Source organism: Arachis duranensis, chromosome 5 (genome assembly GCF_000817695.3).
Source record: "Arachis duranensis cultivar V14167 chromosome 5, aradu.V14167.gnm2.J7QH, whole genome shotgun sequence".
In the NCBI taxonomy this organism is placed as follows: domain Eukaryota; kingdom Viridiplantae; phylum Streptophyta; class Magnoliopsida; order Fabales; family Fabaceae; genus Arachis; species Arachis duranensis.
In genome coordinates, this window is record NC_029776.3 from 105835790 (window position 1) to 105853440 (window position 17651).

General features: G+C 34.5%; 1 protein-coding gene and 2 long non-coding RNA genes across 3 annotated transcripts; 1 reads left to right on the top strand and 2 right to left on the bottom strand.

The window, feature by feature from the left end:
* Window positions 1-278: 278 nt before the first annotated feature.
* Window positions 279-1534, top strand: LOC107491074 (receptor-like protein EIX2). Its single transcript, XM_021143585.2, has 2 exons — window positions 279-1007; window positions 1233-1534. The coding sequence occupies exon 1, from the start codon at window positions 371-373 to the stop codon at window positions 977-979; it is 609 nt and encodes a 202-aa protein (XP_020999244.1). The 5' UTR covers window positions 279-370; the 3' UTR covers window positions 980-1007; window positions 1233-1534.
* A 5212-nt stretch (window positions 1535-6746) lies between these two features.
* Window positions 6747-7231, bottom strand: LOC107491075 (uncharacterized). Its single transcript, XR_001592546.3, has 2 exons — window positions 7158-7231; window positions 6747-7084 (listed from the first exon to the last, which is right to left on the bottom strand). It is a non-coding gene; the product is annotated as an uncharacterized LOC107491075 (long non-coding RNA).
* Window positions 7232-12573: 5342 nt separating this feature from the next.
* Window positions 12574-17651, bottom strand: LOC107491073 (uncharacterized). The gene is made up of 6 exons (XR_008009530.1): window positions 17527-17651; window positions 16740-17416; window positions 15876-15969; window positions 14847-14982; window positions 14690-14744; window positions 12574-14289 (listed from the first exon to the last, which is right to left on the bottom strand). It is a non-coding gene; the product is annotated as an uncharacterized LOC107491073 (long non-coding RNA).

Consider the following 17651-nt stretch of genomic DNA (forward strand, 5'->3'; position numbering starts at 1 on the left):
GTCTTAAGAAACAATAGCTTGATGGGAGAACTGCCTTCTAGTCTGAAGAATTGCACCAATTTATTTGTGTTGGATGTGGCAAAAAATTTGTTGTCTGGGCCAATTCCCTTTTGGATTGGTGACAACCTTCAACAATTGATTCTGTTGAGCATGTCAGAAAATCACTTCTCTGGAAATCTTTCTATGCATCTCTGTTACTTGGAGCACATCAAATGGAATTCCAACGTGCATCAAGAATTTCACTGCAATATCCAAAAGGAGGATTAACATAACTGAAACCAGAAGTCGTATATATACGTATAGTATTAGTTATTATTATGGATTTGGAAATGGACTTACTCTTGGTCAGTACATTGTTAACATAACTTTAATGTGGAAAGGTGTGGAAAACTGGTTCAAGGATCCAGAGTTTAGTCTTAAGGCCATTGATCTCTCTGGTAATCATTTAACCGGTGAAATCCCAAAAGAGATTGGATATTTGGTCGGATTAAATGAACTGAATTTATCAAGAAACAATCTAAAAGGAGAGATTCCTTCACAAATTGGAAATCTAACTTCTCTGGATTCCCTTGACCTATCAATAAATGATTTGTGTGGTAGAATTCCTTCAAATTTGTCCCAAATTGATGGGATTGGTGTGTTAGACTTGTCATACAACAATCTTTCTGGAAGAATCCCATCAGGAGGACACATGGATACCTTTGGAGGCTCTTTCTTTGAAGGAAATCCTAATCTGTGTGGTGAGCAACTCAACAAAACTTGTCCAGAAGACATGACACCAACAAAGCCACATGATGATGCAGATGACAATTCAGATTTTTATGAAGCATTATACATGAGCTTGGGTTTTGGATTTTTCATTGGCTTTTGGGGCCTTTTAGGCCCATTATTGTTTTGGAGGTCTTGGAGAATTGCTTATCTCAGATTCTTGAACCAAGTAGCAGACTACATATTTAATGGTGGCATTGAATATGCGTAGGTTCCACAATTGACTTGAAGATTAGCAGGTACATTCTCAGAATAGCTTCTCTCTCAAATTCTTAGTTTCTTTTCTTTACTTAATTACTTCTTCCTCGTATATGCCAATATTCAATAATGTATTTTTAATTTTAACAAGACTTGCATAACCACTGTAGCTACTATAAACATAGACATACTAGAATCCACCGTATAAATTATGGCGACTATTATTTTCATTGTGGGTTAAGAAAATTAATTGCATTTCGGTGCAGATGCGCTCCTCACTTCTAATCTGGGATGGATGCTAGTACCAAGATGCATGCAGTGGGTTGGAGTTGTTGGATTATATATTCAATAAGATTTTGAGTTTCTAAAATCTATTACTTTTTGTCGTCAAACTTAGTTTATGGTTATGGTATTTTATATTTCTAGTAATCAGAATAATGTAATGTAATGTAATCCAGTGATGTAAGTACCTCTTCATCGTTGTAAGTTGTTTTCAGAATAATCTATATATTACTCTTCAAATATCTTTACATGATAGATGAGGTTGTAATAACTCAATTTGAATTTATTTGCGTGCTGTATATATGTACTTCACTTCAAATTCGGCTGCTTCTTTACTATTTTAAGTTCTTAGCTTTCTGTTTGCCTTCAATAATAGCTTCATGATCGATGGGGACCCCTTAGTGTAGTGTCACTAGTGTGTGTTATAAGAAAATACGTTAAAAGCTACAAAATATATTTCTAACTTAGTAGTTCTTCCAAAAACATGAATATAATGCGTCCTATTCATCCCACTATACACATTAAAAATTTCAAATTGTGAAACCTCTTTATTGACGCGCTAACAAACCATGAAAGAGATAATAGCTATGTAAGCATAGTGATGATGAACTAGAGGACGATCCTTGATGATAGATACCTTGGTGGCTGAGTCGAGGAATGTTAGAGGATTATCAAGAATTTATTGTTTTTGTCATGAGTTAATTATCAAGAATTTAATAAGGTATCTATCATTAATAAGATACCTTATTAATGTGGTGATTTGATGCTGAGATTAATTTGTTTGAACAGAATTTGTGCATCAACGCGGTTTATCAACCAGTTAGGGAGTTATTACAGCAGGAGAGAAAGAAGGATATGGTAACATCTTTTATCTCATGCAAAAAAAATTATGACTTATGAGCTGAAGAGGTAACTAATATCAATGCATATATATTGTATCAGGAAAAGAAGAAAAAATGAGACAGAAGGCCAAAGCTCTGAAGATGCTTCAGAGAATAAAGAAGATCATCAAATTACTCTGAGGTCTTTAAACATGGAAGACATGAGACAGGTTGGCGAACCAACGAAACCATTGTAACATGCTACTTAGCGTTTTGGAATATGTCTTCATTCATGGACATAAGTTTATGAATGAGCTGAAATAATGGTATGAATTATATGGAGAAGGAGGTTCAAGGAAGAAGCAGCAACTCACTTACTTCCTTTAAAGTGTGTGCAAAAGCTGGTTTATTTTGTGGACTTTGTAAACATTGATCTTAAGGGAGAGGAGTCCTTCAGAGAATTCAAAGTGTGCCCAAGTTTCCCACAGTTCATAGATCATAAGCTAAAGATCACATTAGCTTTAAGGGCAGATTATATATCCTCCAATTCCAAAGGATATGTAGAAATCATGATGCATCAAGGTTTTAGGGGAGGAGTTCTAAATTTATAGTTTGGATTGTTTACAAAACAAATCTAGTACTAGTTAGGGGGATTCTACTGTCATGAGTGGTTTGTATGATATATCATATATGGACAGAATTTTCAGACAATAGAATTTATACTGCATTGCTTAGAAATGTTGAATGAATGGTTTATGTCAATTTTTCTTGGATTCATAAAATTTCTTATCTTTCTTAGTAATGAAACCAGATTAAGACCAGTAATGGACAGAGAACTAAATTATTATATTAATAGCATAAATTTAAAATGTTATAGATATTGTTTTGGGATATATTAGATCATATATAAATTAATATTAAACTTAGAAGTTAATTTGTAAAAAATATTGTACAATACATTTATTTAATTTTGAAATTTATATATGATTTAATAATATTATTATTCAACAAAAAAGAAAAAATATACGGTTTTAATATCTATAACAATATATAATGACAAAATATATTTTGATGTCTAAAATGCTTTTCCAATTTTGTCCTTTGTAATAATCTTTCCCATTACATGGCAAAACACAAGGATTCAATTTTCACTAGCAAAGCAAGATGAAAGTACATGAAAATTTTAAATAAGAAATACGTATTAGGATTGAGATTAAAAGAACCTAATTCATATAGAAGTGCATCTATCATTTTTTTTTTCCTTCACACTTTAAACGATTTTTTTTTTATATGAAAGANNGAGTGTACATATACGAGGAATAAAATCTCTAATTATAAATATTCTTTTGACAAGAAAGAAAATATGCCTTACCAAAAACTAACATGACACAGAATATTTAGAATTAACGTATAGTGTTGATTCTTTCATCACCAATGTGGTTAAAAAAATACTAATATCTACAAGCAATTGTTAATGTAAATATTTAGTAACTAAATGACGTGATTGAGTAATTAATATATTTTTTTACATATCTTCAGTCCAGCATACTAAAGATTAATTTGTAGATTTGAACTCTATTTAAATGGTCTGTTGTCGTTGGCCAATGAGTTGTTATATATAGAAGATAGTATTTAAATTTCAAACACAATTAACACTTATTTAAGCAGATAAATAAACTAAGCAGTTGACTAACTGAAGGTAATTTGAGTAATTAATATTCTTTTTGTTAGGAGTAATTAACAAAAATAATATCTATTAAATTATAATTTTATAGCGTATTTGTATTTGTTAATTGTAATTAAGTCAATCAAAATGACTCAATCTTTTATGCTGTAGCCCAATGGCCATATCAGATGGGTGACCAAGGTCCCGAAACCCAAGAATGCTTATTATTTTTCTATCAAAAAAAAAATCGTGACGTGGTTGCTGCTGTGCGACCACTGACAGTCCTCCGCAATCCGCATACTCCTCCTCTCGTTGGTGGCTGAGTTGCTTTCTGCTGACTCCTTCCTTCCGCCGGAATCACACCCTCTTCCTCGTGGTCCAGGTGAGCTTTTAAAGATTCCTAATCTGTGCAATATGTTCTGCGTATGTTGGGGTTATTATGATTTTTTATTTGTTTTTATGAGTCATATTTGTGTAATCTGTACTTATAATTTTTTAAGGATTCCAAATTTGTGCAATATGTTCTGGGTATGTTAGGGTTATAAGATATTTTTTTATCTGTTATGATTTTTTATCATTTGAAATCTGTTCTCATGATTTTTTTATCTGCCTTTGATTTTTTTTTTCCTTTTTTATTTCTCTTGATTGTATTTATATTACAATATGACTAGATATTTTTTAAAAGTGATCTTTTATTCAACTTTTTATTATAATAATTTAAACAAATTGTAAACAAACACATCTAAATAGATTTAGTGTCTTTTTAAAATTAAATATACATTCAAAATACAAATTAAATAAAACTAAAATTTAAAATTTAAAATTTCTGTTTCAATTTTACTATTTTTAATTATTAATAGATTATCATTTAAATATACATAAAAAATATAAATTCAGCAAAATTAAAAATTTTAATTTTAAAATCCAAAAAGTAAATCTTAAGGGTTTTAATTAAACGACACAGAAAATCCCTAAAAAAGATCATCAAGCTCCTAATACAGCCGTCATCCTAAGAGAGCTGCACGCTGTCCGTGAGATTCTTCGCCCGCGCCGCCTTCCTCCTCGCCGCTGCTTTCCTCCTCCTCGTCGCCACTTCTCGGCATCGCCGCGTCATCCTCATCGAGCTACACGCCGTCCGTCTTGGTTCGCGCTGCCTTCCTCCTCAGCACCGCCGCATCATCCCCAACGCCGTTCCTCTGCGCCACCGTAATCTTCCTCGCTCGTCCTTGGCATCGCCTTCCTCCTCGCCGCTCAGTACGTTGCCTCACTTCGTCCTATTCCTAGTCACGTTCGTCCTCATCAACGTCGCCAATTCTTCTGCGCCGACAGTGGACCTCAGGTATTTTGGATGTGTTTAAGAGAAAGCGATTCATAGTTAAACGTATGTATATGTTTAGTTAGTCAATCACATTGATTTTGCATGCTATGTACATCATCCTAATTTGCATTGGAGAATGGTTTAGATAGAAGAATAACTTAAAGAATCACAATCTTCAAATTGTCAACACTGTGATATCTGTAATCATGGCTATTGCAGGGTTTAAATTTTTAATTTTAGATGTGTTTCGGAAATATTTTGTGTATCACTTTATAATTTTAGATGTGTTACAATTGTTTTTTAATGTATAAATTTAAATTTTAGATTTATAATTTTGGATGTATTTCAAAAATATTTTCTGTATAACTTAATAATTTTAGATGTATTACAACAACAACAAACAACAACAAAGCCTTGTCCCACTAAGTGGGGTCGGCTACATGAATCAAACGACGCCATTGTGTTTTGTCATATATCATGTCTACAGAGAGACCGTCTCTGAGTAGCAATACAGTGCCCAGCAACAACCCATGGACCATCGTTAAGTATCTTTTGACGCAGTTGTTTTACTTATTATATTCTAGAAGACTCAGACACACTTCCCTATACTTCTCCTAAGTGACATCAAACGGGGGGAATTACTACTTGTAATAAAGCACAGGCTAATACGAGCCGACCAGAACTTAGATTACCAGATCCAACCCCCTTCCTGCTGTGGCACCTGCAAGAATGACCAACCAAGAGGTGGAGCCTATTCAGTTAGTCAGAAAGCTAGATCAAGAAAGCTGCGCCCAATAGAGCAAGATTTTTTTGTTGTTAAATGTTACGGCCTAAATGCTGAACTATTAACCCTACTTGTTCGGATGGGTGTTCACCCCAAAGTGTTCCCGGGCTTTCCTATGATAGTCCCGCTGCGGCCTTTGTTGGTGGGACTAAAAAAGTTCCCAGCCGAGGAATTCATTATCTCTTTCGAATTCCATAATTTCCATTGAAATTCCTGGTACGAACTCTTCAACCGTTTTCGTAGGGTTAGGTTTAGGGTTTAGGGTTTATGGATGGTCTTCTTAGGTTTTCTTCTCACATGTCCAAACCACCTGAGACGCGATACAACCATATTTTCCACAATGGGTGCTACTCCAACTCTCTCCCTTATATCTTTGTTCTTATTTTATCCAATCGCGTATGACCACTCATCCATCTCAACATCTTCATCTCTGCTACACTCAGCTTATGTTCGTGCTCCCCTTTAGCCGCCCAACACTCCGTACCATAAAGCATAGCCGGTCTTATAGCGGTGCGATAGAATTTACCCTTAAGTTTTAAAGGCACTTTTTTCCAAGGTTCTGAAAATCGAACCGGTCATCGAACCGCTCTAGTCACTGGTTCACTGGTTTACTAGTCTAACCGGTCCAACCGATGGTTCAACCGAAAAAACCGTTTTAGAATAGAATAATAAATAAATTATAAATAAACATCCTAAAATATAATTATAGTCTAATATAAAACTATATGATCTTATCAATTTACAAACTCAAAATTTTTTTTAAAACACTCTTAAAATATATGTTTCCAAGCACTTTTGTCATCATCATCTTCAGCTTTACACTCATCACTCAATTAAAAAATTCACAACCCTAATCCTCCATGATTTCTTTTGGAAAAATAAAATCTCATTCAAGAAGGAAATCATAGCTGTAAGTAATTGAGAATATTTGTGAGACTCAGCACTAAGATATAGAACAAGTATACATATAGAGAAATACCAAAAATCTATTTCTCAATTTGATGAATCACCCTAAACTCTGAAATCAATAAATCTAACAACAAAAATTCAAAAATAGCATACTCATAAATTAAAAACCAACAGCAACAGGGTTTAAAACAAACATTTAATCACTAACAATACAGAACCTTGTGTATTATTAGTTGATATAATGCAGGGTACTTTTCTGGATTTTTATTCTCCCCCTCAGAAAATGACAGTTTTCCATACGAAATTGCCCCTAACAATACAAAACCTTGTGTAGAATTCTGCACAAATATTACAAATAGGATTATATATTATCAGTGGCAATATCCAAAAGGTCAACAAAGGAGAATATACCTTGGGAAGCTTATCTTTCGGTGGTGGACTTAGATAAAATCCTTCTTTTATACTATCAATAAACAAAAGTCAACATAACAAAAGAAAATATACAAATGTAGGTAGTTATGAAGGAATAGAAACCTATTCATACCCTAGAAATAAGAATGACGATTTAAAGGAGCCATTTCCAATCACTGGGCTATCAGGTTGAGAGAAAAAGGATAGCTGAATGATTTCCTGGAAACAGAGACAAGAAAAAAATAAATCTATCAACAATTAATCATGCTTCACCCTTCAAGCAATCAGCTTCACCAATTAATCATGCTTCAAGCAATCAAAAGCAAGGTTTAGAACAAGCAATTAATCACTCTTGATGTGAAGAACATTTCAAACAATGTCAGGAAAATATTCTAATAACTAGCAATCAGCTTCAACAATTATTGATGCTTCAAGCAATCAACAGCTAAATTTAGAACCAACAAGTAATCACTTTTGATGTGAAGAACATTACAAGCAGTTTCTGAAAAATATTCTAATAACTAGCAATCAGCTTCAACAATTAAATGAATTAATCATGCTTCAACAATTATTATTACAATCAACAAAGTTTAATCCTAGGATTAGAAGCTAGAAACCTGGAAAAATGCAGAGCTAGCGAGGACAGTGGCGTGACGAAAAGTGTCGAATAGAGTTGATGCCGGCGGGAAGACACTGCGCGACGGAAACTGGCACTGGCGGTGGTTGCGATTCTCAAAGACTGACTTCACGACGGTTCGTGGCTGCGCGAACAGAGCTAGCTAACGTTGGCTCAACGGATGTTGCGACGGCGGCGGTGGCTCAACGGAGAGTGAGAGTGGAGACTGAAAATGTGAGAGGTGAGAGTGGAGGCTCGAGAGAGGAGAGGGGTGAGGTCTGTGTGCCTTTGTAACTACTGACTAGGGTTCCCTTTGGCTCTTCAGCATGCAAAACGCGGCGTTTGGGGCAAATTTTAAAAACCGGCCGGGTCACGGTTCGGTTCGACCGACCGGTTCCCGGCCGGTTCGACGGGCCAACTTCGATTTTTAAATTCTGCGGTTTTGTCTTTTGTTCGAACCGTATTTGCTAACGGTTCCCGGTTTGATCGGTTTTCAGAACATTACTTTTGTGTCGCATATAAAACCAGATGCACTCCGCCATTTTGACCAACCTGTTTGGATCCTATGATTTACATCTTATTCAATCTCTCCATTATCCTGTATGATGCACCCAAGATACTTAAAATTTTTAACTTTTCGTAGGATGTTTTTTCCAATCTTCATCTTCCAATCTTCATCTCTATATTAGAGTTTTTCCTTCTCAGACTGAACTTACATTCCATATATTCCGTTTTGCTACGGCTTATACGCATACCATACACTTCTAGAACTTCTTTTCATAACTCCAACTTCTTATTTAGGTCTTCTCTGGACTCTCCAATAAGAACGATATCATCGGCAAAAAACACGCACTATGGCACAGGCTCTTGGATGTGCTCTGTGAGTACTTCCAAGACTAATGTAAAAAGGTATCGACTTAAAGATGATCCCTGGTGTAATCTTATACCAATAGGAAATTCATCTGTCACACCACCTTGAGTCTTCACACTAATTGTGGCCCCATCATACATGTCTTTAATTGCACGAATATATACGATCCTTACTCTCCTCTTTTCTAAAACCATCCATAAGACCTCCCTTGGTACTCTATCGTACGCTTTTTTCAAATCAATAAACACTATATGTAGATCCCTTTTCTTACTACGATACCTCTCCATCATCCTTCTTAATAGGTATATCGCTTTAGTGGTAGATCTGCCTAGCATAAATCCAAATTGGTTCTCTATTACTTGTGTCTCTTTTCTCAATCTCCGTTCTATCACCCTTCCCATAACTTCATGGTATGACTCATAAGCTTGATTCCTCTATTGTTTTCGCAACTTTTTATATCCCTCTTTTTCTTGTAGATAGGTACCAATGTGCTCTTTCTCCACTCATCAGGCATCTTATTTGACCTTAAAATCTCATTGAAAAGCTTGGTTAACTAGTTGATGTCTTTTTCTCCAAGACCCTTCCAAACCTCAATCAGAATATTATCAGGTCCAACTGTCCTGCCATTTTTCATCTGCTTTAGAGCCTTTTTTACCGCGAAGTCTCAAATCCTTCAATAGTAGTCAAAATTTTGATCTTCTTCCCTTGTGCATAACCGACCAAGGCTCGGACGAGTCTTCTATCCCTCATTAAATAGCTCGTAGAAGTAACTCTTCCACCTTTCATTAATCTTCTCCTCTTAAGCCAACACCTCTCCATCCTTATCCTTTATGCACTTAACCTGAACCAAATCTCTCGTTCTTCTTTCACGGCTCTTTGCGATTCTCTATATACATTTTTCTCCTTCTTTCGTGCCCAAAGACTGGTAGAGACCCTCATATGCTCTTGTTCTCGCTTCACTTACAACCACTTTTGTCTCTTTCTTAGGCGCCTTATATTTTTTCTAGTTATCTGCGTTGCGGCATAAAGACCACTCTTTAAAACACTCCCTTTTTATCTTTATTTTTTCTTGTACACTCGCATTCAATTTTAGATGTATTACAATTGAAAAAAATTTATGGCCACTACAAGGGTTGTAATAAACTCTAAAATTATTTCATATATCACAAAGTTGAGGAATTGATTTTAAATATCTAACTGATTTTTGTATCTTCCACTACAGAAAAGTAGCACTCTTCTATGGAAATTTTTGTGAAGAATTGAAGAACGTGAGAGAGAGAAAGACAAGAACGCACGAGAGAGGGAAAGGGGAGAAGAACTTAGAGAGAGAATGAAAAAATGATAAAGTAACTAGGGGTGTTCAAAACCGATCTAAATCGACTAACCGAACCAAACAAATCAAAAACCGACCAAACCGAAAACCGAAAAAACCAGAAAAAATGATATTTTGCTATTTTTTGCAATTCGGTTCGGTTTTCAATTTTAATAGTGAAAATCCTAACCGAATCGAACCGAACTGGTTACTTAAAAAAAACCCTAAAAATCAAACCCCCCAAACCTAACTCCCTAAGTAGCTGCCACTCCCACACTCAGCAACCCTAGTCCCCACTCCCCAACTCTCTCCACTCTCCGTCTCCCCTTGAGTCCTCAACCACTCCACAGCGCCAAAAACTCCTCCTCCTACCCTCCATAGAGTCGTCATCCTCTCAGCCACTAACATCGCCAAACGGCACCATCTTGGCGGCCCTTCCTCGTCAGTCGTCATGCTTCCCTCTTCTCGATTCTCAGCGCGGTCCTTTCATCGTGCTTCCCTCTCCTTGGCGAGGCTCTGTCTCTCCCTCCCTTTCTCGTCGTCCTCCACGCACTAGGAGCTGCATCGTCCTCCACGAACAACATTCTTCATTTCTTCCAGAACTTGAGAGGAGTCACCAACATTTGATTCCATTCAATTCACCCTTCATAAACCTTAATTTTCAACCAGGTAACGTTCCACCTAGTTTTCTTTCTTTTTCCCTTTCAGCATTCTCTTCTAATATCAAATCCTAGGGTTTATCACACATAGAATTTGACGATTTGATTCATGTTGCGTTGAAGAAATAATGTAATTTGGCTTTCAATATTTTTTCTGATAAAATAATTGTTTAATTGGTTGTTTATTATATATCGATGCTAATTATGCGTGGGATTATGCCATATTTAATAACTATATTTTGTGTAGATTGTATAACAAAAAATTTCATAGCTTTGATGGTAGCTTTGATGGTTATGCACTTATGCCTGTGATTTTGGTAATTTGAGCTGAAGCATTAGTTCAAATAATTCAGTTAATCGTTTATTGTACTTTCTTTCTATTGTATGAATCTTATGAAATGTAACTTGGGATTACTTTTGAAGCAAAAAATTTCTAGGAAGTTATGTGTAATTTGTGAATTGTATAATTATGTTTTTTTATTCTGGTTTTAGCTATATTTGTCTTTATTTGTGTCTCTCTTGGATTGTGAATTTGTGATGTTGTGACATGTCTTGTTTTGTTGGCTAATTTTTTTTACCTTTTAAATAGTATTAGCTTCCTGATTTGATTAGTTTTGTTTATTCTAATTTAGTTTTATACGAGCTTGCTTGAATTTGCTTGAAATTTCTTCTGATTCCTGGTTCACTAATCATTGATTCATTGTAATTAAGTAATTTGACTAATTTCTGTTCAATAATCATTGATTCATTATTGCTAGTTGTTAATTTGTTATTGTTTTATTTGTTTTTCATTGTTTAGGGAAATTTATTGTTGGAATCCTATGTGGTCTGTTTCAAGGTCAGATTGATTTTAGTTATGATGTTTCATTATGTAATTTATTTTTTAATCTATTCATTTAGCTTTTGGATTGTGGTTATATGCTTTTATACAAGTAACGAGTAGTTGTAGATGTTGGTTACTTTTTTATACAACTTTCTAATGGTCTATACTGAACTTTTTAATTTAGGAATGCAACATACTCACATGGCTTCTTTCTAATTTTGTGAAATAATATAGTAGTATTTTTTTTGAAATGATTCGGATGGCTTCGATTAAAAAACCAAACCAAACTAAATCGATTGAATTTGATGATTTTTCTCTTAAAAACCGAATCAAACCGCACCGCATTCACTCCTAATAGTAACTTTATAAAATGGGCAAAAAGTTAAAAAATTCTAATATTTAAAATTTAAATTAGTTTCAATTACCAACATATTTAGCTACAAATTAGAAATGTGATTTACTTAAAATTTAATTAAATAATATTATTTGTGTAATCTGTTTTAAAAGACACAGCATTTTCCTTTATATTAGTATTATCTTTTCTTTGTGTAATCTGTTTTCCTAAAACTTTTTTTAAATATTGGGTACCAGAATTAGCACACATGCGTGATTAACAGTGTTATGGGAGTTGTCAGTTTTCATGATGAAAACGTCAACGCCGTTATGAAAGAAAATGTTACCGACGTTTTGCTCTGCATGGGCAACACTTGGCATCTCTCTCTCTTCTCGCATGTTAACACAAAACGGCAACACCGTGTTCCTTTTTCTTTTTTTTTTTTTAATTTTAGTTTTTATATAATACGCAGTGCCGTTTTTTTGTTTAGACCATTAAAAAAATTTTAAACACATCCGTTTTGTGTGTTCCAAAAAAAAAATTTCCCATAGCAATGTCAAACTCACCCATACACAAATATGAAAGAAAATCACACATACTCTTGCAATATTAAAAAAACTCATCCGTTTTCCGAAGGAAAATGATTTATAAATGGAGCATTTTAAGTTTGTTAAAAAAAAAGAGGCGGAGTTAAAGTGTGTGTATTATTGTGTTGTTTTAGTTTATAGAAAATAGAAAAAAGGGGCTTATACATAGTCAGAACAGAACATATCTAAACACTATTTCATGAATATTATGCTATTGTTAAATTTGATGCTTATGGTGTATATATGCTATCAAATAGCCAGTGGTTCATCCCTATTTAACATATATTTTACTAATTGAGCTTATATTTGTTCAATATGAAAGCATGAATTTTTATCTATAAGATTGAATTTTCTCTGATGCTTTGAACTGAATTTATTGAAGTTTCCTGGGTTATATTTTGTATTGAATTTGTAATCATGATGCAGAAATTTTTAATTTAATCTTTAGACAAACAAATCGAACTCATCAATACTCTTAATTACCTCATTAATGATGGGTCCCAAAAAAATGTGGAAATACACATTTTGATGCTGTCATCAGCTCTTCAAATTTTAAAACAAAATATCAGACAGTAAAAGTCCCAAACAACGACGGGAATCTAATGGGATGCATGCAGCAACGTTTTGAGTTGGCATTCTCCCTCCTATTCAATGTTTTCAAGACGAAAACTTTACTTTTTTTTCAAAGAATTATGACAACATTCACATTTTATATGACTATATAACACAAGATTACAATGGACTCAACAAAAATTTCTCGCGATTTTGTTGTAGGATTGTTGGATCTTCATCAGTCAAGCCAGATTCATAATAATGTAACTAGTTTCAATCTAGTACCATTATATTACCATGAACCTCGCTGATTGATAAAAATTTAACAAAATCCGAAAAATCTTTTTAAGTCAATCTTAATCCCTTCCGTCTTTAAAGCACTTAAGGAGAAAGAGAATACATTTCAATGCCAATTCAAAATGTTGCTGCATACATTCTATTATATCCTTGTTATTGTTAGGGACTCTAACCACCTTACACTTTGTTTTAAAATTCGAAAAACCGATGTCAGCATCAAAAGTGTGTTTTCTAACACTCCTTTTGAACTCACCATTAATGAAATAATTAAGAGTATGTATGTCTCCGAATTGTTTGTCTAAGATTAAATTTAAAAGGATAAAGTATATTTTTCGTCCCTAAAATTTGACAAAAATTTTAAAAATACCCCGAAGTATTATTGTTTCAATTTTGTCCTAAGTTTTTTATTTGCATCGAATATACCCTTGACGGCTAATTTTTCAAAAAAATTAAGACCAATTCAACAATAATTTCATAAGAATAACCATAAATACAAGCAAATCAAACATAATTTTCATGCATTAATATTGGATTGATCTTAAATTTTTTGAAAATTTAGCCGTTAAAAGTATATTCAATGCAAATCGAAAACTTCTGAAACAAAATCGAAACAAAATAAAACTTAAGGGTATTTTTAAAATTTATCAAATTTTAGAGACAAAAAATATATTCTACCCAATTTAAAATTTCTTCTCCAATCATGGTTACTAAAAAACAAATTATAACTAAGCAAACTTATAAAAGTAAATTCAATTCAATGCATCAGAGAAACTCAATCACCGATAATAACAAATAAACTCAATCACCTTGAGATTGGAGGACAGGAAAAGTCTAGACTATGGAGAAGTATGAATTAGTAGGGGTGTTGTGAATGTGCAGAATAATAATAATAATGATGGGGCCTGTTGTGAACTAGGCCCAATTTCCTTGGTGAGCTGCCCAATTTCCTTCCACTTCCTCTCCAACTCCGAACTAGGCCCAAAACCTTGACATCCCACTGCCTAGCAAACGGCGTTGCTCAAGACATCTGGGGAAGAAGATTGCGTTGGGGTTTCTTTCCGGTTGCAGATTGGGCGGGTATCTAAATCCCCAATTGCAACATGGACGTCAACAACCCAAGCAATTTGAGATAATAATGTGAATCTTGGTTATAGTTTTAGCAAAATACATCATAGGCAAGTAAAATTGTTTATAGTCTTATATTTGTAAAAATATATCCACCAAAAAGATCGCCAGTGACATTCACAAATATTGATATGCAGTTCTTAGTGGCTGGACACAGCTAAAGATGGAGGATTTTTCTGCACTCTAAGATAATCAAGTTTTTTTTTCCGCGGCACAAATTTGCAATAAGGAAAAACATAAAATCTTAAATTAAGATATTCCAAATTTGCATGAAAATAATTTTAATACAAAAAAATTGAACAACTTTCAATGGTGATAATGATAAACGGGAAAAAAGAACATAGAGAAGGGGTTACCTGAAATTGAAGATGGCACCAACTGTTGCTATTTCACTGCTTCTCAACGAGTTCCCTTCAACATGGTAAAATGATTTTAACTTCAGAAATTTCAGAAAAAGGGTAATTAAATTCAATAGTTTCATATCTTTAGCAAAGAGAAAAAAACAAAATGTACCTTCAGTTCAAGTTGCTGTTGCTGTTCCTATTGATGTTGTCTTCATGATATGATTATTATCGTGACAAAGAAGCTTTGTTGTTCTTGGGTTTTGTGCAAAACATAAGGATGGTGTAGAAGGTGCTAGAAGAAGAAGCTGCCATTGAAGCCATTGTTGATTGTTACTCGTTAGAAGAAAAGAGATGAGAAAATTGAAAGGCTGTGTTTACAGCAAAGCATTATATATATAAAAAAAAATTGTGTCAAATTATTGTATTCTGAAGGCATCTATAAACAGATCATATAACCAAATTCTGTTTTGGTTGTGACCTATGAGCTATGAGCCAAGAATTGAACTGAGAAACAAACAAAATGTGGGCAAAAAAGATATTTAAAGGATAAATTTGAAATTCAAAATTTTTTTCGAAGAACATTCCCGCTTAACGAACGCATCTTATCTGAATATAGTACCAAGGAAAGAATTGTTGAACACAACACTTCTCATTCATTGGGAATAATTATAAACACTTCTTCAATTCGAATTATAATTGGAAAGGTATTAAAAGAAATCCATATAATAAATTAAATAACATAATTATTAGTTGCAGATAATAATTCAGTCACAAATCTAGTCATAATAACATAAACTAAATCCACTGGTATTTTAATGTCCAAACCACGTGTAATATATACCAAAATTAATGTAATCCTACTAAGAATATTTGCATTCAGTAATCACAAACTAAAATTAAAACTAGCCAACTAACTTAAACGTAAACACTAAACAAATTTAACAGTAAAAAAGATGCCTATTGGACTTTATAGGCTTTCTTGGAGGTCTACGACCCAAGCTGTTTAGCAAAACAAGCTTTTCAAAAAGCCTAGGATAGTGGAAGCCGACCCTCCATATTAAAAAATAACAAGAACAAATAAACAAAAATCAACAAGAACAAAAAAAATCATCAGAGCCAAGAACAGATAGTCATAACAAAAAATCAGCCAATAACAAATCACCAGATTAAAAGAAATAAGAACCAGCAATTAATTTACCTGAGGCTCCATTTATCTAGATGCAGGCAGAGAGCAGGGGAGGACGACACCGTGGTGGCAGTGGAGGCTCTTTGTCAATTGCGTTCTCATCTTGCTGCCATCACAACATTCAAAATCAAAACCGAAAAAAAGCAAAACACAGGAAGTTTTTTAAGGAAAAGTCATCCGATCCAATGTTATATTAATAGTGTGGTTCGGTTTGGTTTGGTTTTTCTATTCAGACCGTCCGAACCAAACCCAACCAATTAAATTCGGTTTGATTCGGTTCAATTTGTTCGGTTTTTAAATTGTTTTGAAAACCTATCCAATTATAATCATCAAATCATATCTAGGGTACTAAAATAATTAACAATTTCACAAAATCAGCAGATGCAGATGAAACAATGATCAGCTTGACTCATAAATCACTAACAAATTAGCAGAAGCACCACAAATTAAAATCATTAACAATTTTGTTGCATAAACAGCAGAAACAGATAGAACAAAAATCAACTTGAACTGAATCAAGAAAATCAAGAAATACAACTAAACTAATTCCAAAAATTTTGCAAAAATGGTGCACCAATTCCAAACTGAATCAAGAAATAGAACCAAACTGAATAAAAAATACAACCAAACTAATTCCAAAAATGTTCATGTGGTGCACCAATTCCACAAATTCTTCCTCTTTCACCTTCCCCTAAACCCTAAACCAGAATTTCCCTAAATCAAAACAGAACAAAAATTTCAAAATTAAAAAAGCACAATCAGAATCAACAACTCAACCATAGAATCAAGATAAGCCAACCAAGTGTTCATTACAAATTAAAATTAATAAGACTAAACCAGAATTAATAAAAATAAAATCAGAACGAATAAAACAACCTGAGACTTAAGCTCCGTTGCAGAGGACAACGGAGGTGCAGGATGGTGAGGCGGCGGCGGCGAACGAGAGACGGACGACGAACGGCAGCAGCTTCGACTGCGTCTGGTGCGTGCTGCTGCAGTTCGTCGAAGACGACAGCGGCTATTGGTTCGTCAAGGAGATGGCTGCTGGAGAGGTAGTGTGTGGAGTTATCGAGGCTGAGGGAGAAAGAGAAGCGCTATGAGCCTACGAGGAACAGAGAGGAAGAGAGAGGAAGAGAAAAGGGCCGCGCCGCTGCAATGGTGCTGTCCGGCGGCGTCGATGGCAGAGAAGGAGAAGGAGGAACTTCCGCTGAGATTCGGCGCTAGAGAGACTGAGAGAAGGCTCGAGGAAGTTAGGGTTTCTGCTAGGGATGGCTGCGGCTGGTTTAGGAGGAAGTGTGGAGGGAGGCTGCTTTTATAATAGGTTTTTAATAACATCGGTTCGATTCGGTTTTTTCTACCAGAACTGAAAACCGAACCGAACCGCAAAAATCTGCAAAAAAATTATTTTTTCGCTTTTCAGTTATCGGTCTTTTTGGTTCGGTTGATGGGTTTTGTTCGGATCGAATTTGAACCCTGGGCAACCATATTCCCTAATTTTCCAAAACTAAGCAAGGTTAAATCTGGGCAAGCACCTCATCCGTGTCGGGCTCCGCCTGAAACAAACAAACATAACATGACATTCCTCATAAGCTTCAAAAACCACATGAGTTATTTATTTATTTATTTATTTTTCTTTCCAATGACCAAAAAAATTAGCTACTACCTTGAGCTGCCCGTTAATGACCCGACAAAGGATCTTGGAAGGAAGAACATACACAGACATGTGTTGGTCAGCCACCTGATTTGTTGATGCCTCCTCCTAATTTCATATGCCACCAAAAACAAGAG